This window comes from Pristiophorus japonicus, chromosome 18 (genome assembly GCF_044704955.1).
Source record: "Pristiophorus japonicus isolate sPriJap1 chromosome 18, sPriJap1.hap1, whole genome shotgun sequence".
Taxonomy (NCBI): Eukaryota; Metazoa; Chordata; class Chondrichthyes; family Pristiophoridae; genus Pristiophorus; species Pristiophorus japonicus.
In genome coordinates this window covers 82957795-82983832 of record NC_091994.1, presented here as the reverse complement: position 1 = coordinate 82983832, position 26038 = coordinate 82957795, and the positions used below count along the sequence as shown (strand labels likewise).

General features: G+C 49.8%; 1 protein-coding gene across 3 annotated transcripts in view; it reads right to left on the bottom strand.

Moving 5' to 3' along the window:
* The window catches only part of LOC139228802 (zinc finger protein 362-like), a 76352-nt gene that overhangs the window by 34243 nt on the left and 16071 nt on the right, over positions 1–26038 (bottom strand). For all 3 annotated transcript variants that reach the window (XM_070860185.1, XM_070860184.1, XM_070860186.1), the window contains exon 2: positions 7210–7277. In XM_070860185.1, coding sequence (XP_070716286.1) covers positions 7210–7272 — 63 coding nt within the window. In that variant the 5' untranslated portion in view covers positions 7273–7277. The remainder of the gene's footprint in view (positions 1–7209; positions 7278–26038) is intronic.

Sequence of the window (26038 nt, the reverse complement as noted above, 5' to 3'; positions counted from 1 at the left end):
GGTTTGGAAAGTGGTCCACGTTGTCCAAGGCTGCGCCCGTGGATTTTGGTGACCGGGGGGGGGGGGGGGGGGCAGTGCTGTGTGGCGGGGTCAGGTTGGTGGAGGACCTTTGCCTTACGAATGTTTAGTGTAAGGCCCATGCTTTTGTATGCCTCGGTGAAGATGTTGATGATGGCTTAGAGTTCAGCCTCTGACTGTGCACAGACACAAGTGTCATCCGTATACTGTAGTTCGATGACAGAGGATGGGACGGTCTTGGATCTGGCCTGGAGGCGACGAAGGTTGAACAGGTTCCCACTGGTTCTACTGTTTAGTTTTTCTCCAGCGGGGAGTTTGTTGAGCGTGAGCTGGAGCATTGCAGCGAGGAAGATTGAGAAGAGGGTTGGCGCGATGATGCAGCCCTGCGTGACTCCGGTCCAGACGTGGATTGGGGCTATGGTGGATCCATTGGTCAGGATCATGGCTTGGATGTCGTCGTGGAGCAGGTGGAGAATGGCGACAAACTTTTGGGAATGCGAAACGGAGGAGGATGCTCCATAGTCCCTCGTGGTTAACAGTGTCAAAGGCCTTTGCGAGGTCAAAGGCGGCCATGTACAAGGGTTGATGCTGTTCCCTGCATTTCTCTTGCAGTTGTCACGCCGTGAAGATCATGTCCGTTGTACCCCATAGTGGACGGAAACCGCATTGTGACTCTGAGAGGAGCTCTTCAGCCACAGGGAGAAGACGGTTGAGGAGGAATCCAGTGATGACTTTCCCAGTGGCCGACAACAGGGAGATTCCTCTGTAATTGCTGAAGTCAGACTTGTCCCCTTTTTTAAAGATGGTCACGATTACGGCATCTGAGATCTCCAGGCATGCACTCCTCCTTCCAGATGAGAGAGGAGGTCATGCATTCGAGCCAATAGTGCCTCTCCGCCATACTTTAGTGCCCCAAGCGGGGATTCCATCTGCTCTGATGCCTTGTTGTTGTTGAGCTGATGGATGGCCTTTTCTACCACGTGCAGGGCTGGGATTTTGCTGAGATGGTGGTGCTGCGGGATGGAGTCGAGAACACTCATGTCAAAGGCAGAGTCTCGATTAAGAAGATCTTTGAAGTGCTCCTTTCTGCGGGCCCTGACTGCTTCGGTGTCCTTAATGAGTGTCTCCCCGTCCTTGGCCAGCAGTGGAGTTGGGCCTTCGGTGCTTGGGCCGTAGGTGGACTTAACTGTGGTGAAGAATCCTCGCACGTCATGGCTGTCGGCCAGCTGCTGAATCTCCTGTGCTTTCTCCACCCACCGTCTATTCTTTAGGTAGCGGGTTTTTTGTTGGACCTCGGCCTTTAGCCGTCTGTAGAGCTGCTTTGCCACTCCTAAGTTGGGTTGTTGCTTTAGGTTCAGAAATGCCCTGCGCTTGCGGTTTATTGGCTCCTGGATCTCCTGGTCATTCTCATCAAACCAGTCCTGGTGTTTCCTGGTTGCGGGACCGAGCGTCTCTTCGCAGGCACTGGTTATGGTGCTCTGGAGGGCAGACCAGGCGCTGTGGGCACTCTGCGTCTCGGGGTAAGCGAGGGTCGCCAGGCTGGCAGTGAGGCACTGGCTGTATAGGGCTCTCTTAGCTGGGTCTTTGAGTGCCCCGGCATTGATTTTTCTGCGGCATTGCTTCTGCTGCCATCACCGCTTTGGGGCTACATTAACATTGATTACAGAGCGGATTAGGCGGTGGTCCGTCCAGCAGTCGTTGGCTCCAAGTTCCAAGTTCCAATTTGGTGCATTTACCGAATGAGCCACAGGGGGAGCTGCATCTTTAATTGTATTTTATTGACTGTGAAGCACGTTGGGACATCCTGAGGCCGAGAAAGGCGCTATATAAATGCAAGATCTTTCTTCCTTTTACTTTTCTCAATCTGAACACCGCACTTATCATCTTGCAGTTTAGTGACAAGAGTTAGAATGGCAGTAAAAGTCTTTCAGATTCGGGTTTGTCAGAACATTCCACAGCTGGGAGGGAACGTTCCACGGAATGCAAGAACTTCCTGTCTCTGGGCAGTTTCAAGGAAATAAAACAAGTTATTTTTGTGCTATTTTTCCCCCCTCTTGGGTGTGTGTCCCTGCTTGGCGCATCCTCTGCAGCCACACAGATGGGAAGGTGATTACCTCGCGGCTTCTGCCAATGAAGCTGGCCATTAGGGGGCACTAGAGTGACCCGTAAATGACTGGTGTGATCTTTCTGCCTCTTTGCGAACAACCATGCTTTGGCATGGTGTGGTGACACCTGTTGGGTACTGCACATTGGCTGGGTGGCACATGCTGTGCTCTCCATGGCCTTCCCCACATGGACAGAGATCCCCAAGAGGCTAGTCTGAACCTCACAATGTACCTTTACAGGGAACGTTGGCAGAGCATATACTTGCCCAACAAATGGTACACTGGAACCTAAAAGAACGGCGAGCAGAATTAATTGTTTTGTTTGTATGATTTTATGCTCATCAATAACAACAACAACTTGTATTTATATAGCGCCTTTAACGTAGTAAAACATCCCAAGACGCTTTACAGGAGGGTAAGAAAAATTTGACACCGAGCCACATAAGGAGATATTAGGGTAGATGAGAGGGAGGTTTTAAGGAGCGTCTTAAAGGAGGAAAGAGGGATAAAGAGGCGGGCAGGTTTCAGGAGGGAGTTCTAGAGTTTAAGGCCTTGGCAGCTGAAGACACGGATACCTATGGTGGAACGATTATAATCGGGGATGCTCAAGAAGGCAGAATTAGAGCATAGATATCTCGTAGGGTTGTGGGGCTGGAGGAAGATACAGAGATGGGGAGGGGCGAGGCCATGGAGGGATTTGTAAACAAGGATGAGAATTTTAAAATCGAGGTGTTGCTTAACTGGGAGCCAATGTAGGTCAGCGAGCACAGGGGTGATGGGTGAACGGGACTTGATGCAAGTTAGGACACGGGCAGCCGAGTTTTGCATGACCTTAAGTTTACGTAGGGTAGAATGTGGGAGGCCAGCCAGGAGTGCGTTGGAATCGGCAAGTCTAGAGGTAACAAAGGCTTGGATGAGGGTTTCAGCAGCAGATGAGCTGAGGCAGGGGCGGAGTTGGACGATGTTACAGAAGTGCAAATAGGGGACTTAGTTATGGCCTGGATATGTGGTCGAAAGCTCATTTTGAGGTCAAATATGACACCAAGGTTGAGAACCTGGTTCCGCCTCAGACAGTTGCCATAGAGAGGGATGGAGTCAGTGGTTTGGTTAATGGATTTGTGGCTTCGGTTTTCCTAATAGTTAGTTGGAGGAAATTTCTGCTCATCCAGTAGTGGATGTCGGACAAGCAGCCTGACAATTTAGAGAGTGGAGGGGTCGAGGGAAGTGGTGGTGAGGTAGAGCTGGGTGTCGTCAGCGTCCATGTAGAAACTGACACTGTGTTTTTGGATGATGTTACCAAGAGAGAAATAGGAGCGGGCCAAGGATAGATCCTTGGGGGACACCAGAGGGAACGATGCGGGAGTGGGAAGAGAATCCACTGGAGGTGATTTTCTGGCTATGATTAGATAGATAAGAATGGAACCAGGCAAGTGCAGTCCCACCCAGCTGGACGATGGTGGATCAGCATTGGAGAAGAATAGAGTGGTCAACCGTGTCAAAGGCTGCAGAAGGATGAGGAGGGATAGGTTACCTTTGTCACAGTCGCATAGGATGTCATTTGTGACTTTGATAAGAGCCATTTTGTACTGTGTCAGGGGCGGAAACCGGATTGGCGGGATTCAAACATGGGGTTCCGGGAAAGATGGGCACGGATATGGGAGGCCATAACACATTCAAGGACTTTGGAGAGGAACGGGAGTTTGGAGATGGGGCGGTAGCTTGCAAGGACGGAGGAGGCCAAGGAATGTTTTTTTGAGGAGAGGAGTGATAACAGCAGATTTGAAGGAGGGTGGGACAGTACCTGAGGAGGGAGAACTGCTAACAATATCAGCTAACATTAGGAGCCAGGAAGGGAAGTTGGGTGGTCAGCAGTTTCGAGGAATAGGGTCAAGGGAGCAGGAAGTGGTTCTCTTGCACATGATGAGCTCGGAGAGGGCATGAGGGGAGATAGGAGAGAAACTGCAGAAAGGTGCGAGTTCGGGGCTAGGGTAGGGGGAATCTTAGAGGAGGTTTGGTCTGGTGGGCTCGGGGAAAGAAGAGAAGTGGCAGAGGCGGCTGCATGGATGGTCTCAATCTTAGTGACTAAGAAGGCCATGAGCTCCTCACACGTTGTCGGGGGTGAGGGGTTTAAGAAGACGGTTAGCAGTGGAGAAAAGAAGCCGGGGGTTATCTTTGCATTCCAGGATGATCCTGGAATAGTGAGCAGTTTTGGCAGACGAGAGTAGGACCTGATAATGCCCGGAAGGCAAATGGAATGTTGGCCTTTATTGCAAGGGGGTAGAGTATAAAGTAACTGTACAGGGTATTGGTGAGGCCACACCTATAGTACTGCATACAGTTTTGGTCTCCGTATTTAAGGAAGGATATACTTGCATTGGAGGCTGTTGAGAGAAGGTTCACTAGGTTGATTCCGGAGATGAGGGGGTTGACTTATGAAGATAGGTTGAATAGGTTGGGCCTATACTCATTGGAGTTCAGAAAAATGAGAGTTGATCTTATCGAAACATATAAGATAATGAGGGGGCTCGACAAGGTGGATGCAGAGAGGATATTTCCACTCATAGGGGAAACTAAAACTAGGGGACATAGTCTCAAAATAAGGGGCCGCCCATTTAAAACTGAGATGAGGAGGAATTTCTTCTCTCAGTGGATTGTAAATCTATGGAATTCTCTGCCCCAGAGAGCTGTGGAGGCTGGGTCAATGAATATATTTAAGGCGGAGATAGACAGATTTTTGAGCGATAAAGGGAATAAAGGGTTATGTGGAGCGGGCAGGGAAGTGGAGCTGAGTCCATGATCAGATCAGCCGCGATCTTATTAAATGGCGGAGCAGGCTCGAGGGGCCAGGTGGCCTACTCCTACTCCTATTTCTTATGTTCTTTATGTGGTCCAGCCAGATCTGGCGGTGAATGGCTCAACCTGTTGTCCGCCATATCCATGGAAGGGAGCGGAAATGAGGGCTGTACCAGGGGGATTGGCCAGGGGGAGATAAAATAATGGTTTTAATGGGGATCAGAGCATCAAAGATGGGGTTTAGGCTGTGATCGGTGGCTGCAGAAATGTGGTGGTGAATGGAGGGCCAAAGGATAGACACTTGGGATTTTAAAAGTACAGTTGGAAGTGAATTGGGAGAGAGCTTTTTCCAGGGACGGACACAGAAGGAAGTGCGGTTGGGAGTGGGGGAGGGGGCTGTGGGTAGAGAGCGATACAAGGCAGTGATCAGAAATGGCCTGATCTGTGATTGACGCAATGGGAGTAGCGAGGCCATGAGAGATGGCAAGATCGAGAGGGTGGCCGTGAATATTGGATGGGGAGTTTACATGGAGGGAGAGATTATGGGAGAATAGGAGAGCAGTGAAGTCAGAGGAGAGCGAGCATGATGAATTGAGATGAAGGTTGAAATCACCGAGGATGAGAAGTTGCTCGGTCCAGAGGCTGAGGGAGGAAAGCGGTGAAGATATCTCGGTGAGAACATTTTCATGGTACGTGGGTAGGCGGTAGAGAACGAGGATTTTAAAGGAGAGGTGAGAGGGGTGGAACAAGGTGAGATGCTCAAAAGGAGGAGAAAAAGTGTTAGAGGAATAGGGGACAGGCCAAGGCATGATTTGGTGATGAGAGCCACACTGTCACGATGACGATCTGAGCAGGGCAAGTGGTGGAAGGTATAGCCAGGTGGGGAGGCTTCATTTCGGGGGAAGGTGTCATCGCCCCTCAACCAAGTTTCTATCGAGGCCATGATGTCAATGCAATCATCCACAATTAGTTCTTGGATGGTGAGGGCCTTCTTCACAAGTGAATGGACATACTCCCATGAGGTAACATGAACATGTCAGTACTGGGGAAGGGATCCATTTCCATTTCAGGCACCCAGTGCCAGATCATGCAGTTCCCAGATTAGGTAGATGCAGAGTTGGGTTCCCTCTATTCCGAACAAACAAGTGTACATTCACCCCACCCTCGATAGAGTGGCTCCCACCAAACCAGTTCACCAATTGTGATTTCCCACACCAGCTGGCCTGTGCTCTCTCTGAGAGCAATTGGCAATTTAGTGCCCATTAGTGCCGAGGGAGCGCAGCATTTTGCTGAGGTTACTGGGATCTGGGTTGACACTGCCCATGTAACAGAGGACCCCTTTCAGCCCACACAGGGGAGACTTTGATCCCATCAGCCTGGGCTAGATTTACACCCAGTTCCCATGGGTGAAAAGCCAGGGGTGGACATTTAGTCTTCTGCCGCTCCTCTTAGTGCCCCGGAGGCACTTGCGTCCGCGCCGCCAGCTTCCAGCGCCCCGCTGGGACATTTGGTGCAGGTATCGACGGGACGCAGAGCATTACCGCCTGGAAGTGGCGAGCCAGTGTGCAACGTCCCTGGTCGCTACACCAGCTCGATTGTTGGCTACTGCCTGACCCTTTGCGCTCCGTCGCGCCCCCTGGTGGGACGGCCCGCGGAAGCAGGCATCCCAAGCTGTCGCGGCTGCAGTGAGGTTAGTAATGCCGACCTCAGGTAAGTGTGATTGTTTTGTTAAAGTTTTTTTTTGCGATTTATGTTATGTTGAGTTATGTATTGGGAATGTTTCTGATGGGTTTTATTCAGGTTTTCTTTCCTCCCCCAGGCCTCTGTTCTGGCGCTCCAAGGCCAACTGTTTAGTTTGGGATTTTCCCATGTTCAGCCGGCCTAGCGCCCTAAAAGAGGTGTGCAATGTCTCTCTCAGCGCCCGCTCCAAACTCAGGGCCCAGCTGATGAATTTTGCCGCGGCAGACGCAAACCATTTGCTGGCATAAAATTTACCGCTCCATCCCGGGACACCGCCCCAACTGAGGCGCGACCAAAATTCTCCCCCCTAGTGTCTAACCCATTGGGGCACACATGTCTCCCCCGCCCCCCCAACCCCCTCCCCAATTTAATTTCAAAATAGGGGGTGGGCCGTTGCAAACACTGTAAAGAACCACCGACATCAAAATGCAAGCAACATTTTCTAGGGCGACGCATTCCTCAAATATAAAACTACCCTGAGCTCAAAATGTCACCCTGTGCCTGAATGTCTGACAGCGTTACGTTCTTTAACGTGGTGTCTACTCACTCGTACCTGGCTTGACATTGTGGTTGGTGGAGGCCAGAAATACGGATTGTTGAACCGCGGCTCAGCCATGGCAACTGTGGAAGAAAAACAAAAACCTTAAGTTGCAGTCGTTTTGCAGCAAGCAATCCTTTTCTCCTTAGCTCCCTAAAAAAAAGCACTCCGTCCAAACCTGCAATGCCGCTCCCATATCGGGGCAGACTCTTCTAAACCCACTCATCAGAACAGGAGAGAGCCATTCAGCCTGTTCCTGCACGGGACTTGTTGTCTGATATGAAACTCCTCCCTCTCACCTCTCAAGTCCAACCCTTCCTCACTCCCACCGCTGCAATCATTTACTGTCTTTAGTTTATCAATACTTCCATGGTAATTTCTCCTCTGGACTTTTCTCTTATTCCTCCCAAATTACACAGACCCTGTCCTAATCATTCTTTCCTGTCTCTGCATTTTCACAGCAATAAAATCAAGTTGTCAATTTTTCCCTTAAGGGGCTGCGTGGGCCTTTCAAAATTTGCATTAAAGGACGGCTCACTGGCTGCACGGGACCTCTAGAGTGCTGCACAGCCGCACAGCTTAGAGGAAATATTGCTCATTGCGCCAGACCCTCCTCCCACTCATTGTTTAGCAGGACCTCAATACTGTGGCGCTACTCATCCCCTTCAGTCTTCCCTTCCCCCTACAATCCAGCGGTTTTTAAAACTCAAGCTTAACATCAACGAATTACCAGACTTCAACATCTTCCTCATCTCTCTTCCGATCGTTTAGCAGCGCCCCTTTGACGCTACGTGTCGGCTGTGGCTCAGTGGGCAGCACTCTGGCCTCTGGGTCAGAAGGTTTGTGGGTTCAAGCCCCACTCCAGGGACTTGAGCACAAAAATCTAGGCTGACACTCCAGTGCAGTGCTGAGGGAGCGCTGCACTGTCGGAGGTGCTGTCTCTCAGATGAGATGTTAAACAGAGGTCCCACCTGCTCTCTCAGGTGGCCATAAAAGATCCCATGGCACTATTTCGAAGAAGAGAAGGGGAATTATCCATGGTGTCCTGGCCAATATTTCTCCCTCAATCAACCTAACAATAACAGATTATCTGGTCATTATCACATTGCTGTTTGTGGAAGCTTGTTGTGTGCAAACCTGCCGCGTTTCCCACATTACAACAGTGACTGCACTCCAAAAGTAATTCATTGGCTGTAAAGCACTTTGAGACGCCCGGTGGGACTTGAACCCACAACCCTCCGACTCAGAGGTCAGTGTACTACCCACTGAGCCACTGACTGACAGACAAGCTGACCAAGCAAGGCACTGTGTCTGTAGATCACAGCCTGCGACTTGGGTCTGTATTCCCTTGAGTATGGAAGGTTGAGAGCTGATCTAATCGAGGTATTTAGAATACTAAAAGGGTAGATACGGTGAAACTATTTCCTCTGGTGGAGGAATCAAGATCAAGGGGACATAATCTTAAAATTAGAGCCAGGCCATATAGCAGCGAAATCGGGAAGCACAATTTCACACAAAGGGAAGTAGAAATCTGGTATTCTCTCCCGCAAAAGGCTGTGGATGCTGAGTCAACTGGAGCTTTCATGACTGAGGTCGATGATTTGTTTTTGGGTAAGGATATCGAGGGATTATGGAGCAAAGGCAGGAAAATTGAGTCGTGGTGCAAATCAGCCATGATCTGATTGAATGGCGGAGCAGGCCGGAGGGGCTGAATGGCCTCCTCCTGCTCCTGATGTTCCTGTGACTGATGGACTTCTACTGTGAGATCAAATGGATGTAAGGTTTTCAGCAGGTTATGCGGAACTGAGCATGGTGTTACAGATTTACTGCATCTCGTTTTTATGTCCGCTATTAGCCATTCACAGTGTCAGTCGTGGCTCAGTGAGTAGCACTCTCGCCTCTGAGTCAGAAGGTTATGGTCCACTCCAGGGACTTGAGCACATAAATCTAGGCTGATACTCCAGTGCAGTGCTGAGGGAGCGCTGCATTGTTGGAGGTGCCGTCTTTCGGATGAGATGTTAAACCGAGGCCCCATCTGCCTTCTCAAGTGGACGTAAAAGACCCCATGGCTGAGCAGGGGAGTTATCCCCGGTTTTCTGGAAAATCCTTCCGGATACTGGTGGCCTGGTCCAGCAGTCTGTGCGGCTCCCGAGCACCATCGGGGCAGGCCGGGGAGTGGAAGGAGCAGTGTGGCGGTGCACCACTCCAGGGAGCAGCACGTGCTGCAGCAGGAGAGCAACAGCAGCGAAGAGGGCGACTGGACTGGATGTCACCAAGATCCAGGTCGGTGATTGGAGCGTGGGCAGGTACAGCAGGAGCGGCGAGGTCGGGGCGAAGGAGCGGCGAGAGATTGTAGAGGGACGTGATCGGGGCCCAGGAGAGGCGAGAGTTCGGGGCCCAGAAGAGGCGAGGGCCCAGGGGCAGCACGGACCAGCCCACACTGCGATATGTGTGTGCACTAGGCCCGTGCAGCAGAGCTGGTCTCCAGTCGTCTTGCTTAACCCTTGCCACTGTACCAAGACCTAGCTCTGTCAAGCCCGTGTGGTGGCTGGTGTGCAACGGTCACCACACGTTAAAAAAATCCAAGCACAGGCATCTTCCACCCTTCGAGATTTAGTTCGGGATCTGGAATTTTAGGTCCTTCATTGAAACACACCTGTGAACTTTTTGACGTGGAAGCAAGTCATCCTCGATTCGAAGGACTGCCTATAATCTGGAAAATATTTATCCCGCAATCAACGTAACAAAAACAGATTATCTGGTCATTATCACATTGCTGTTTGTGGGAGCTTGCTGTGCGCAAATTGGCTGCCGCTTTTCCCACATTACAACAGTGACTACACTCCAAAAGTACTTTGTTGGCTGTAAAGCGTTTTGAGACATCTGGTGGTCGTGAAAGGTGCTATATAAATCCGTCTTTCTTTCTTTATTAATGATATGTGTGTTATAGTACAGCAACAGTGTGCTGTCCACATTGAAACCACACATAAAGTACAGTCTGCCCCACCTCACCAATATAGTAACCACTTCTCCTAACTCACAGACATCAACGGCACTTTCACTGCCTCTTTCACACAACCACTCTTCATGTGTGAGTCTACACAGCGTCAGGAGGCTATCTGACCAAACCTAATCTCGGCCCCACTCCATGTCCATACTCTCTAACAACCACTACAGGTCAACAGTCAGGAACAGGAATCCCGGCCGTTTTTTCCCCTCGGGAAACAATGAAGCCAACTACAGTGTCCCCTAACGCAGACTCGACTGAAATCAGTTAATACAGCACAGACCATGGATCAAACCTGTGTCCTTCCTAGTGTGTACGACTCGGTCGCACAACATATAAGTGCACTTACCAAACGGAGCCACTGGGAGAGCTAGTTCCCAGGTTTACAGTCGAGATCATGGCCCGTGCATAGCTCCTGTTACCTCAATTATCTGTCAGTTACACAACAACAATGTGGAACACTTTATATTTCAGACTAGCTCCACATAAAACAGTCTTTGGACTGAGCAAGGGAGGACTATGTAACATTTACTATGAACAGTATATTGCAGAGTTGGGGCAAGAGTCCTGCAGTACCATAAGCAGACTGTCTGTGTCGCTGCTGAGAGCAGAAACGTTCTTTAAACAGTGGTGCCACCAACAGGCAGCAACAACAACAACTTGTGTTTACATAGCTCCCTTAACATAGTAAAACATCCCAAGATGCTTCACAGGAGCGCTGTAAAACAAAATTTGACACCGAGCCATATCAGGGGCTTTTAGGGCAGATGACAAAAAGGTTGGTCAAAAAGGTTTCAAGGAGCGTCTTAAAGGAGGAAAGAGAGGTAGAGAGACAGAAGAGGTTTAGGGAGGGAGTTCCAGAGCTTAGGGCCTTGGCCGTTGAAGGCACGGCCACCGATGGTTGAGTGATTATAATCAGGGATGCTCAGGAGGGGAGAATTAGAGGCGCGAAGATATCTTGCGGGAGGGCGGGGGGGGCGGTGGGGGTTGTGGGGCTGGAGGAGGTTACAGAGATAGGGAGGGGTGAGGCCATGGAGGGATTTGAAAACAAGGATGAGAATTTTAAAATTGAGTTGTTGCTTAAGTGGCAGCCAATGTAGGTCGGCGAGCACAGGGGTGGTGGGTGAGCGAGACTTGGTGCGAGTTAGGACACAGGCTGCCATGTTTTGGATGACCTCAAGTGTACGTAGGATAGAATGTGGGAGTCCAGCCAGGAGTGCGGTGGAGGAGACAAGTCTAGAGGTAACAAAGGCATGGATGAGGGTTTCAGCAGCAGAAGAACTGAGGCAGCGGCAGAGTCGGGCGATGTCACAGAGGTGGAAATAGGCGGTACAAAAGGCTCATTAGAAATGCTAAATCTATCTGGACCAGAAGAGTGAAAACAAAGACAGGTACAGCTGGAAATAATCCAAAATCAGCAGGTCAGGCAGTCTCTGTGGAGAAACAGAAGTCAGTCAGTCGACTTTTCAGGGACCAGGCTAGTGCTATGTACTGGCAGATCCCCCGTGGCATTGCTCAAGGGTTAGGGTGCCGTGCTGTTGTGATATTTAGTTGCTAACCTGGCCTGTCCCTTAAAGGCCACTGTTCCCAGTATTCACTGTGGGGAAATGGTATGTCCTGACAAATTTAGGTAATTGCTTCTCAACCATTGACGTCAACCACAGGGCAACTCTTTGTACGTTTCTGGCTCCTGGTCTGGAGAACCCATCATGAAATGACAGATTTCCTTTTCCTTTTTTCCAAAACTGTTTGGCACCTGCAATTTGGCATGTGATATCTGGAGGGCGACAGACTTGTGGTAACTGTGAGTTTAAAAAAAAAATCTATATATATAAAAAAATACACTAGCTGACCTTCCGTGACATTGCTTACAGTTCGTGCAGGGCAGAAAAGTGAGACCCAGCCGTGGAAGACAGGTTTTTATTTCAAAGCAGTACGTTGAGCAATTTGATTGGTTGTGCTTCCGCTGCATTTCATTGGTAGACTTTGCAGACTGGTGTTCATTATCTTGTGCGTCTTAATTCTCTATTTTCTTTTTAACTGTTGACTGGCGATTTGCAAAGCTCTTGAATTGTGATTTGTTACCGTTTTCTGAACATGAAATTTCAGCGAAGCAAGGGGGCACACAGGAGTCGGAAATGTGCTGACTCTCTCTCCATCATCATCATCATCGTAGGCGGTCCCTGGTACCAGGATGACTTGCTTCCACATGGGTTCACAGATGTTTTAATGAAGGACCCAATGTTCCAGTCCTGAACTCCAATTGAGGGGGTGGAAGATGCCTGTGCGTGGATTTTTTTAACGTGTGGTGACCGTTGCACATCAGCCACCACACGGGCTTGACAGAGCTCGGCCTTTATCCAGTGGCAAGGGTTAACCAGGACGACTGGAGACCTGCTCTGCTGCACGGACCTAGTGCGCGCACATATCGCAGTGTGGGCTGGCCCGTGCTGCCCCTGGGCCCTTGGCTCTTCTGGGCCCCGTACCCTCATTTACCGCACCTCCACCACGATCTCTCGCCGCTCCTTTGCCACAAACATTCGTCGCACTTCCACCACAATCTCTCACTGCTCCTCCGCCACAAACATTCGCCGCTCCTCATATTCCTCATATACTGACCTATTGTCAGCTTTGTTTTGATAAATCAGCTTTGTTCTAAACACACCGCTGTAGATCTTTGTCTTTCCCACCCGAGCGCCCAGCATCACCTGGCTGGAGCTCAAAGAACAATCTGGGGAGAAGACCGTACGGTGGGAACAGAACTTCAGCCTGGACACAGTGCCCCAGGGTCACACTGAGAGGGGCAAACGGCACCCCAGTCCCTCTCGTCCCTCTGCACCGTGCGGGCCAATCCTAAGGCGAGTATGACATGTGTCTAAGGTGATTACAAGCGAATAGTTCATTCGACCCGGGTCTTCAAATACAAAGTCCACTAATGTTAAACATACATCTATATAAAATAAAGCAAGACTTTATTTTTATGATTACTGCTTCATATTAAATCTGATCTACTAAAACCCAGCTTTCTTACAGTCCACTCCTGGACTCTCTCTACCCCTACCCCAACTCCCCCCTTTTCTGGAGAGCAGGACTGGTGGCATAATATGTGGGTCAATCAGTGAGGCTCTGCCATGTTTCCCATCATTGGCCCAGTTCGAACACTGGAGGCAGGGCCCACCTGCAAGGTCCCAGTATCCAGCATTCAATGCTTGCCAGATGGGGCCTCCGAGGTATGGTTGCTGGATCGAGCCTGTGCGAGCGCTCTCAGAGCACGGCACGGGAGAGTTCTACGCTGCCTTATTCCTCCCACTGTGGCAGCCCGTGCACCTGCCGCAACAAGGCTCCACCCCAGCTCTGGCATCATTCGTTGGCACAGGTGGGGAGCTCCTCGCCACCATGTCAATGGCACTGAGGCCCAGAGAGTCCATTGAGATCAGGGGCATCTCCATGGCAGGTGACAGTGTTGCCCTGCCAGAAAGTCTTCCCAAGTGGAAGAGAGAGAGAGAGATAGAGAGATAGAGAGATACAGACAGATAGATAGACAGATATATAAACAGATACATATATAAACAGATGGATAGAAAGGCAGACAGATAGATAGGAAGGCAGACAGGCAGACAGATAGATATATATGCCATGCTAATTATTCTCTACTTCCCTCATCTCTGAACGCATTGACTCACTGGTTCTCCTCTAACACTTGCCTTTGTTCAATGGCTGTCAGCAGGACCATGGAGGGCCTCATCGTCAAGCGCCATTCTATCCTCAGCTAGTGTCCACATGCTCACTTCCAGAAGGGTACACTGAACAGTGAGGAGAAATGGATGCCCTGGCTGATTTTGTTTCTGACTATAACCCAGGGGCAGTATGTTATTACCGTGTACAGATCACAGCAACAAGCAATGCCTACTGGTTACATCTCACACGTGGGATATTCATTCCAGGAGTGAGCACCTGTAACCATCATCATAGGCAGTCCCTCGGGATCGAGGAAGATTTGCTTCCACTCTTACCATGAGTTCTTAGGTGGCTGTACAGTCCAATACGAGAACCACAGTCTCTGTTACAGGTGGGACAGTCGTTGAGGGAAAGAGTGGGCAGGGAGCCTGGTTTGCCGCACGCTCCTTCCGCTGCCTGCGCTTGATTTCTGCATGCTCTCGGCGACGACACTCGAGGAGCTCAGTGCCCTCCTGATTGCACTTCCTCCACTTAGGGCGGTCTTTGGCCAGGGACTCCCAGTGTCGGTGGGGATGTCGCACTTTATCAGGGAGGCTTTGAGGGCGTCATTGTAACGTTTCCTCTGCCCGCCTTTGGCTCCGAGCACCTCCATCAGCACAATTGCCCCGAGGCACCAAATCTTCCTCAAAACATTTACAGACCCTGCACAGCCAACGCACAACAATGGGCTGTCACTCTGCAGAAAACCAAATTGGACAAACTGCCTCTGCTACACTTCACTCCTCTTTGTGGGGCCCTGCCCTTCCAGCTGTAATCCATGGGAGATAACTCTCCTCTACCCCCAAACCGACCAAGGACTAATTAACGTCAATGATCTTGCACAACATCAGACACACATTGAGCTGCCTGGCCCCTGCCAGAGCTGCAGCTACGGTGTGACAATTGGCCTCACAATCCTCAGGCCTATGGAGAAGAGAAACTAGACAGTGGTTTCTGCTCCTGGTCGCTAATCAGGGTCCTCTGACGTATAAACACCAGGACCTGGCTCGGCTGTGGTAACCTCCACCATCAAACAGCCTGCTGACAGAATCTACCTCGACTCACGCATAATCTCTAGCTATTCAGGTAAGGTCAGAGTTCCTCAATTATCCTGCAACACATTACAAATAGAGAATAGATATCGGGTAAACTATTTAAATCCCTTGCTTCAATCCTGTCCAGACAACCAGTGCAGTGCTGAGGGGGTGCTGCACTGTCGCAGGTGACGTCTTTCGGATGAGAGGTTAAACCAAGGCCTCACCTTCTCTCAGTTGGGCATATAAGATCCCATGGCACTATTTAGAAGAAAAAAAGACATTTATATAGCACCTTTTCCAAACTCTTCAACGCACTTCAAAGCCAATAAAGTACTTTTGCAGTGTAGTCATTGTTGTAATGTAGGAAATGCAGGTGGGCAGAGGAAACGCTTCAAGGACACCCTCAAAGCCTCTTTGAAAAAGTGCAACATCCCCACTGACACCTGGGAATCCCTGGCCCAAGACCGCCCAAAGTGGAGGAGAAGCATCCGGGAAGGCGGCGAACACCGAGTCTCTTCGCAGGGAGCAAGTGGAGGCCGAGCGCTAACAGTGGAAGGAGCGCGCGGCAACCCAAGCACCCACCCACCCGCCCCTTCAACCAACGTCCCTTCAACCACGATCTGCCCCACCTGTGTTAGAGACTGTAGGTTCCACATCAGACTCATCAGTCACCTGAGAACTCATTTTTAGTGTGGAAGAAAGTCATCCTCGACTCCGAGGGACTGCCTAAGAGAAAAGAGAGAGAGAGAGAGTAGGAAATGCAGCAGCCAAATTGCACACAGCAGGTAGAGATGGTGGTTGAGGGATAAATATTGCCCAGGACACCAGGGAAATTCCGATGCACTTTTTCTAGCCTCGGTTTAATCGCCTCAACCGAAAGACGGCACCTCCGACAGTGCAGCACTGCCTCAGTACTGCACTGGAGTATCAGCCTAGATGCTGTGCTCAAGTCTCTGGAGTGGGTCTTGAACTCACAACTTCCTGACTCAGAAACTGAGCCATGGCTGACGGCTGAAGATCAGGGGAATTCTCCCCAGTGTATGAGCCAATATTTAGCCTTCAATCAACATCGCTAAAACATTATCCGGTCATTATTACATTGCTGTTTGTGGGCAAATTGGCTGCCATGTTTCCTACATTACAACTGTGACTGCACTGTTTAAAAAAACTACCTAATTCACTGTAAAGCGCTTTGGGACACCACGAGGTCACGAAAGGCGCTATATAAATGCAAGCCTCTTTCTCTCTGTTGCTCTCTCCCAGTTCCCCCAAGTCCTCTAACGATACTGCCATGTGGCTTTAGGAGTAATGACCATGGCCGAGAGAAACATAAGGAGGTGATAAGAATCTCCCCTCGGCTCACATCATTGCCTCTTTGAGCAGAGTAACTCTCGGAGCCTGAGAAACATGGCTACCCTTAATCTAGGGGGCTGATGAGGATTGACACTGATAAGGTACTGGATACACTTGCACCCAAATGGGTTGAGTTCACACCATGATGCTAGGTGCATGTAGTACGATGCACTGGGAGGGCACAAGGGCTGGGGGTTGGCATGCTAATCTTCTTCTTAGGCAGTCTCCCAGAGTCGAGGATGACTTGCTTCCACACTAATATGAGTTCTAAGGTGACGAATGAGTCCAATGCGGGATCTATAGACTCTGTCACAAGTGGGGCAGACGGTGGTTGAAGGGACGGGTGGGTGGGGTGCTTGGGTTGTCCTACGCTCCTTCCGCTGTTTGTACTTGTCTCCCGCGTGCTCCCAACGAAGAGACTCGAGGTGTTCGCATTCCTTCTCGGATGTATCTCCTCCACTTTGAGCGGTCTTGGGCCAGCGATTCACAAAAGTCGGTGGGGATGTTACATTATTTCAAGGAGGCTTTGAGGGTGTTCTTGAAGTGTTTTCTCTGCCCTCCTGGGACTCGCCTGCCATGACGGAGCTCGGAGTAGAGCGTTTGTTTCGGGAGTCTTGTATCAGGCATACGGACAATGCCTATAGATTCGCGGATTGGAGGAAGTGGGAATTCGCAAGGCGGACAATGCGGGTAATGATGGGGTACTGGCTGCCTATGAAGCACTGACATCTTCTTGTCGACTTTGATCCCCTTAGCCGCTCAACAACAACAACTTGCATTTATATAGCGCCTTTAACGTAGTGAAACGTTCCAAGGGACTTCACAGTAGTATTATGAGATTTTTTTTTAAATTGACACCGAGCCGCATAAGCAGAAATTAGCTCAGGTGACCAAAAGCTTGGTCAAAGTGGTAAGTTTTAAGGAGAGCCTTAAAGGAGGAAAGAGAGGTAGAGAGGCAGAGAGGTTTAGGCAGGGAATTCCAGAGCTTGGGGCTGAGGCAACAGAAGACACGGCCACCAATGGTTGAGCGATTATAATCAAGGATGCTCAAGAGGGCAGAATTAGAGGAGCGCAAACATCTGAACACCAAAGAAAACAGTGGCATCTAACAACGGTAGTACTACAGGAAGGAGAGGGACACCATGGATCACAATGAAATGTTTCTGAGGCAGGCTTCCCTGTTCCCAATGGGCACTTTGGGACTGCCCTGCTATTCAGGCCCTCTATGTAGAGGAACCCTCATTTGCATCATTCTTCAGGCGTAAATGAGCCTTGTGAACAGTTTGCACATCGGCTCTGAATGCTGATGATCATTCAGGCCCACACTGGGACATGCAGAGGGGCAGGTCTTCACGGCAACAATAGAGCGAGCGACCAATGCAAGAGCTACTTACTGTCTTATAACCAGCTGAACCATTGGGTAAACCTCCTCACACCTCTCCTGAGTTCCCAATGGTAGAAATAGAATCATAGAAATTTACAGCAGGGAAGGAGGCCATTTTGGCCCATCATGACTGCACCGGCCGACAAAGAGCTATCTAGCCTAATCTCATTTTCCAGCTCTTGGTCCATAGCCCTGTAGGTTATGGCACTTCAAGTGTACATCCAAGTACTTTTTAAATGCGGTGAGGGTTTCTGCCTCTACCACCCTTTCAGGCAGTGAGTTCCAGACCCCTACCACCCTCTGGGTGAAGATATTTCCCCTCAAATACCCACGAAACCTCCTATCAATTACTTTAAATCTATGGCCCCCGGTTGTTGACCCCTCTGCGAAGGGAAATAGGTCCTTCCTATCCACTCTATCTAGACCCCATCAAAATTTTATACACCTCAATAAGGTCTCCCCTCAGTCTCTGCAGTTCAAAAAAAAAACACCCCAGCCTATCCAACCTTTCCTCATAGCTAAAATTCTCCAGCCCAGGCAACATCCTCGTAAATGTCATCTGTACCCTCTCTAGTGCAATCACATCTTTCCTGTAATGTGGCAACCAGAACTGCACGCAGTACTCTAGCTGTGGCCTAACTAGTGTTTTATACAGTTCAAACATAACCTCAATCTCGGATGTACTGCTCTGTGGAGGCACCAAATGGAAAACAGGCACTGTAGGAGGGAAGATCAGAGGGGAGGACCATGCTATTATCAGCCCCCGATGTGATTTTTCATATCCCATCCACACATGGTGCCTTCCAGTATATCTCATTAACCTACTCCAGACCGACAACCATCCGAGAGCTCGGCCTTGCTCCAATTCTGGTCTCTCGTGCATCCCCGATTTCCTTCATTCCACCATTGGCGACCATGCCTTCAGCTGTCTATGCCCCAAGCTCTGGAATTCCCTCCCTAAACTTCTCCGCCTCCTCCTTTAAGACGCCCCTTAAAACTTATCCTTTTGACCAAGCCTTTGGTCACCTTTCCCAATATCTCCTTATGTGGCTCGGTGTCAAATGTTGTCTGACAACACACCTATAAATTTCCTTGGGATGTTTTAGGCATTATATAAATGCAAGTTGTTGTTGTGCCTTCTGTGTTGGCATTCAAACCTCAACTCCCTCATAATGATGAGTGCAGCTTAATCTCAAAGGGGGCTAAATTCAGTAGTGTCGCGTTTGGGACGCTAAGTTTTATGTTTGAACAGTTAGCGCCCGGCAAGATGGGCTGCAAAATTGTGGGAAATTGGGCACTTTCCCCTCAGAAATGCGAGAAAAGGGAGGCGGTATCTGAGGCACTAATGGCCTCACTGGGGTGCTATTACCGGTGCTACATCCAATTTCAGGTGATTTTCATTCAGTGATAATTAGCCTGCTGTTCATTCCAGTTCTTAAAGGGGATGTCGTTTCAGGCAGCACCTGGTCATTGTCATTATTGCTGGAGTTGACTGAGAGCTGCAAGGAAGATCTGTGATGGCTGCACCAAGACCTCATGCAAGGGCCACTCGGTTCAAAGACCTGACATTGGTGAGGCAGTGGAGAGAAGGAGGGAGGCACTGTTCCCTCCATCTGGGAGAAGGCCTAATCCATAGGTTATAAGGACCATGTGAGCAGACATGCCTGGAATCGGCCAGCACCGTGATCGACAGAAGCCCAATACAGTGCCGCAAGAATTTCAACAACCTCAGTTGGGTGGTCACGGTGAGCACATGTTTGCACAACTCTTACATACCAGCCTCTGAGCCTCTGTCTGTGCACACACTGCAAACCAGCACTTAACCCAACAGGCAACCAACAACCATCTGTACCTACTCACAGTCACAGCCCCATTTCACGCCTTGCCTACATTCACAGCAGGCATATCTTCCACACACATAACTGGACTCTTACTCACAGTTTCCTTTCTTTTGCAGGCCAAGATGGCACACAACAGGATGGAGCAGCAGCAAATGATGCAGCTCATTGGCCCACAGATGGTGGGCAGCAGAGATATCGAGCCCGCTGGGGGCAACAATGGTATCTTTATCCCCTCTTCCTTGTTAAACCAGAAGTCCTTTATCACTTTCCAGCTCCTCAAACTGTCTGCCTTCCTTGCTCCATACCTGCTCACCTGCCCTCTCCATAACGCAACTCTTGTGCCATTTATGTTTTCAGATAACCATGCAGCAGATGACCAGCCTGTGCCTGAGGCCCCCCCCCGCCCCCCTGTCCAACTGAGTCACGAGGGAGAAGAGGGGGACGAGGATGAGGAGGGGAACGAGGATGAACAGGGCGAGGAGGAGGAGCCAACCACTGCGTCACTGCTTCTCTCACCCGCGGGCACCAGCTCAGATACTGGCACTATGCGGTCCTTAGAGGTTAGGTTAGGGGTCTGCACTGGGCGATGCACTGGGGCTTAGCGGGCTGCAGCACTGTCAAGGGGAAAGGGAACCTCGGGAGCCATCTCCCCAGAGAGCGAGTTCACACGCGGGATCTGCTGTAAGGACTCAGATGAGGACCTCGATGGGGAGGCACTCACACAAAGGGTGATGGCCATGCACTCCAACATGATAGGTACAATGGCAAGGGTGCCCGCGAGCCTGTCGCAAGTGGTAAGGAGTGTAGAGGAGCCGGCCTCCAGCATTGCACACAGCTCTGCGCACACCATGGAGCTCATCATTGCCATTCTGCAGACGATGGTGGACTCCCAGAGAGACCGTGTGGATCCAGACCTCATGAAGCGTGTCATGGGCGATGTGGCAGCTTCCACTGCAGCACAGGCGGAAGCAACGCAACGTCTTGGTGCTGTAATGGAGTCAATAGTTGCTCGCATGGAAGCTCAGACTGCTCTCAAGCAGTCTCAGCTTGATGCCACGCAATGTCTCGATGATGTCACGCAGTCTCAGCTGGATACCACGCAAGCTCTGACTGCTGCCATCGCCGCTGGGTCCACCACGGTCGACCAGGGATCTCACAGTGTTGCAGCAGCCCAGCAATCTGTGCTCCAGCAGTTTGGTGGGGGTGCTGAGGTGCTGCCCCGGGGAAGTGGCAGTGGGTCATTGGAGCACGAACCTGCTGACCTCTTTCAGGACGACTGTATTCCTGATCCCACCACTGCCACTCCACCATTGCACTTGTCGCTGCCTGTCATCCAGCCAGCCCAGACTGCTGCCGCCCAGCCTGAGGTGGTGCAGTGTACATCCAGGCCTTCCAGGCCCAGATCTGGTCGAGGGCGTCCTACAAGGCCATCTGTAATCTCTGGCCCCGACACACAGCAGCCTTCCACCAGCCATGCTGTAGCCACAGGGGACTCACTGCGGAAAAGCTGTAGAATAGGTGAACGAAAAAGGGGCTATAAGGAAATGCACAAGGTTAATGAATAAATGCACAGTTATACATTTTATTGTTGTTTCATAAATGGTAATTGGAGTTTTTAATGTTTGCGGTTGTCTCTCGTTTCAGTGTTGGGGATTTGGTATGGAAGGGCAAATTGATGCGATGATGGGGACGTCCAGAGGAACCGGGAAATGGGATGCAAATCAGTGGAAACAAGCTCTGATGAGACGGTCACGGATCTCTCTTACAGGATCGTGATGGAGTCGCTGCCTCTTTCATCACTGGTGTTGCTGCTCCTGCTTCTCCTTGTCCTCCTGCTGTTCCTCCTGCTCCTCCTCCTCTTCCTCCTGAGGTGCTGCAGCTATGCCTGGTGGCAATGGCTGTGCCCTCATGATGGCCAGATTGTGCAGCATGCAGCAGACGACAACGAATAGGGACATCCGCTCTGGCGAGTACTGGAGGACTCCTCCCAAGCAGTCAAGGCAGCGGAACCGTTGCTTCAGCACTCTGATGGTCTGTTCAATGATGTCCCTGGTGGCGGTATCGCTCTCATTGTACGAGTGCTGGGCAGGAGTGGTGAGGTTGTGGAGGGGAGTCATGAACCGGGTGGATCGCGGATAGCCCTCGTCACCAAGCAGCCAGTCATGAGCTTCATTTGGGGACTGGAATAGAGCTGGCGCAGGATGAAGTCATCATAACTGCTATCAGGATAGTGGGCATTCACGGTCATTGTTCTGCGTGTGTGGTCGCACACCAACTGGACATTCAGTGAGTGGTAGCCTTTGTGGTTACGGAAGATCTCAGGATTGTGATGCGGTGCCTTCAAAGCGACATGGGTGCAGTCAAAGGCACCCTGCACCATGGGGAAGCCCACTATCCTGGCAAAGTCACATGCATACATGTGCTGCTTTCTCTGATCCTGGGAAAGGAGATGTTGTCCCTCCTCCTCTCCGATTCTCTTTGTTCCTCTTCGCTTTTTCTCACAAAGATGTATTATTTTATCCTGGATTACTGTTCCGCTGGTGGTCTCTGGTACATTGCACAAGAAGCCATTCTTCATGGGTCAGTGTGGGCAACGGGTGTTTGACCATGAGGTCACAGTCTACACATCTATGTCTCCTGCAACTGCATTTCCACTAGATGCTGTTGGGCAATATTCAGGAATGGGAACTTGCATTTATATAGCGCCTTTCACAACCTCAGGATGTCCCAAAGCGCTTTACAGTCAATGAAGTACTTTCGAAGTGTAATGTATAATGTAAATAGCTGAGACCACTGCTATTTACAAAATACATTAATGATTTGGACAAAGGAATTGAATGTGATATCTCCAAGTTCGCAGATGGCACTAAGCTGCGTGGCAGTGTGAACTGTAAGGAGGATGCTAAGAGGCTGCAGGGTGACTTGGACAGGTTAGGTGAGTGGGCAAATGCATGGCAGATGCAGTATAATGTAGATAAATGTAAGGTTATCCACTTTGGTGGCAAAACCAGGAAGGAAGATTATCTGAGTGGTGACAGATTAGGAAAAAGGGAGGTGCAACGAGACCTGGGTGTCATGGTACATCAATCATTGAAAGTTGGCATATAGGTACAGCAGGCGGTGAAGAAGGCAAATGGCATGTTGGCCTTCATAGCGAGAGGATTTGAGTATAGGAGCAGAGAGGTCTTACTGCAGTTGTACAGGGCCTTGGTGAGGCCACACCTTGAAGATTGTGTACAATTTTAGTCCCCTAATCTGAGGAAGGACATTCTTGCTATTGAGAAAGTGCAGCGAAGGTTCACCAAACTGATTCCCGGGATGGCACGACTGACATATGAAGAAAGACTGGATCAACTAGGCTTATATTCACTGGAATTTCGAAGAATGAGAGGGGATCTCATAGAAACATAAAATCCTGACGGGATTGGACAGGTTAGATGCAGTAAGAATGTTCCCGATGTTGGGGCAGTCCAGAACCAGGGGTCACAGTCTAAGGATAAGGGGTAAGCCTTTTAGGACAGAGATGAGGAGGAACTTCTTCACTCAGAGAATTGTGAACCTGTGGAATTCTCTACCACAGAAAGTTGTTGATGCCAGTTCGTTAGATATATTCAAAAGGGAGTTAGTTGTGGCCCTTACGGCTAAAGGGATCACGGGGTATGGAGAGAAAGCAGGAACGGGGTACTGAAGTTGCATATTGAATGGTGATGCAGGCTAGAAGGGCCGAATGGCCTACTCCTGCACCTATTTTCTATGTTTCTATGAGCCCAATTTTAGCACCCTTTCCATGATTGCTCGCCTAGCGGAGATTATCTAACTCAGCACAAGATGGGGATCACATCAGTGCCCTTTCCTTGTTTGTACACCTCAGTTACTCAGTGCCTCCCCACAGCTCTTCTGAGTTCCCAATCTCAGCTGTGCTGCTCTGGGGAGTCACTGAAAGGAGAACAGAACCATGGAGGAAACATCAGAGGGGAGGATCATCAGGAGAAATTCTCTTGATGCCTAGCTCAGAGTGACATTAGCAGAGGCCTGAGAATCAGTTGCTTGCCCTTCAGCAGAGCAAAGAGGAAGAAAACGGGGGGGGGGGGGTGGGGGGAGGGAACATATCAGAGCCAAATGAGTGTGATACGTTCAGCTTCCATTCCCATTATGTTCTTCTTCTTTCGTAGCAAAGCAAATCAAACGGCAATATCCACGTTGGATATCCAAACCAAAGCTTCTGGTGTAACAGTGTGGATAAAGTCCTTGGTTAAAGTCAGTTTTACTCCATAGCCATCAGGAATTCAGTTTCAAACTGACTGGAGCCATGGAACGCTGAAAAGTTTTTGGAATCCATCCAATTTTCCCGCCTCCTCTTGCTGTGCATTATCCCATGGACACCAGTAACGATACGTCATGTATATGACAGTGAGAGTGGGCAGGGTATTTGGCTGCGTGTGTGTGGGGGGACAGAGGGGGAAGGTTTGCATCACACCCGAGACTGATCCCTCCCCAGACACACAAACACTTCCCAAGAGTCACTGCACAGCGATCAAGAGCAGGGATCCCGGACGATTTCTCCTCCTCCCCAGCCTCCTTCCCCCCCGCCCCCCCCCCATCTCTTCTCCATCTGAGTCAGAAGGTTGTGGGTTCAAGTCCCACTCCAGGGACTTGAGCACAAAAAAAATCTAAGCTGACACTCCAGTGCAGAGCTGAGCAAGTGCTGCACTGTCGGAGATGCCGTCTTTTGGATGAGACGTGAAACCGAGGCCCTGTCTGCTCTCTCAGGTGGACGCAAAATAATTTGTATTTCGAAATAAAGCAGGGGGAGGGGAGTTATCCCTGGTGCCCTGGCCAATATTTATCCCTCAATCAACATAACAAAAAAAAAAGATTATCTGGTCATTATCACATTGCTGTTTGTGGGAGTTTGATGTTCACAAATTGGCTGTCGCATTTCCCACATTACAACATGACTACGCTCCCAAAGTATTTCATTGGCTGTAAAGCGCTTTGAGACGTTCGGTGGTTGTGAAAGGCGCTATATGAATCCAAGTCATTCTTTATCAACAACGTTCTGTCTGAGAAGATCTATGTCAGCATAGGCCGGGAATCGTGCTTGGCATTTTCCTGCTCTGTTTGGGTGAGTTTTTGCCTCAGTCGGAATCATCTGCAATTACTCACAGTGATATTTTAAAAAAGAAAATCTATCTAACATGATGGAAGAGACTGCAGGGAAATCCCCCAGGCTCAGCACTTTGCACTTTACTATAATGTGACCCCTGCTGAAGTGTCAGTACAACAGATGTCAGTAAACCTTTGATAAATTCTCAAATGTTAGAAACGAGCGCTTTAAGTCCCAGGAAAGATCATCGAGATGTCACAGGGATGGCACTACTGGAACAAAAACATTCTAATCTGAACACAGGCCTGTAGGAATGATGACAGTACAGCTTTTATCTATTGAGAGACTGGGGTGAAGAGCAGGGCCATAATGCAGCACACTATCAAGGTTGAAGACAGTAGGACAGAACGCAAGATAAGGTTCATAGATTTAGTGACACCAAGCTCCAGTTTTTAAAAAAAGCCGGTAGCTTGTAGGAGGAAGAGAAGATTGGTGGTGGTAAGGAGAATTGAGGTCCTCGGAAGGGATGTGTTAGGGCAAGAGACAGTATGCGGAGTTTTGATTGCAACACAGCAAAGATTCATGGTTCAGGAAAAGTGTATGCCTTTTGGAGCACAGGAAGGACAAGAGATTAAAGTTCAGAGGAGCAATGAAAGAAAGAAAGACTTGGATTTATATAGCGCCTGTCACGACCACCGGACATCTCAAAGCGCTTTACAGCCAATGAAGTACTTTTGAAGTGTAGTCACTGTTGCAATGTGGGAAACACAGCAGCCAATTTGTGCACAGCAAGCTCCCACAATCAGCAATGTGATAATGACCAGATAATCTGCATTAGTGATGTTGATTGAGCAATAAATATTGGCCAGGACACCAGGGATAACTCCCCTGCTCTTCTTCGAAATAGTGCCATGGGATCTTTTACGTCCACCTGAGTGGGTAGACAGGGCCTCGGTTTAAACAGCTCATCCGAAAGACGGCACCTCCGACAGTGCAGCACTCCCTCAGCACTGCACTGGGGTGTCAGCCTAGATTTTTGTGCTCAAGTTCCTGGAGTGGGACTTTAACCCACAACCTTCAGACTCAGAGGCGTGCGTGCTGACACTGTAGAATGGTGAAAAAAATGGTGAAAAAAGTTGGAGGGGGGAGGTGAGGGAAGGTACCAGTCATTTCACTTGGTATCTTCACTTAACAGTCCATGAGCCCAATGTAACAGTGTTACATTGCTTCACTGCTCTAGGTCCTAGAGATTCACACCCACTGCTCCACACTCTCAAATATCCTCCACACCCATCCCTACCCTAACCCATCACTACTTGATCTTTCTTTCTTGCCATTGTCCCTAGCTTGAATCTCCCATGAACAAGCCCATGGCTATCCTCTGTGCCCATCTCAGCA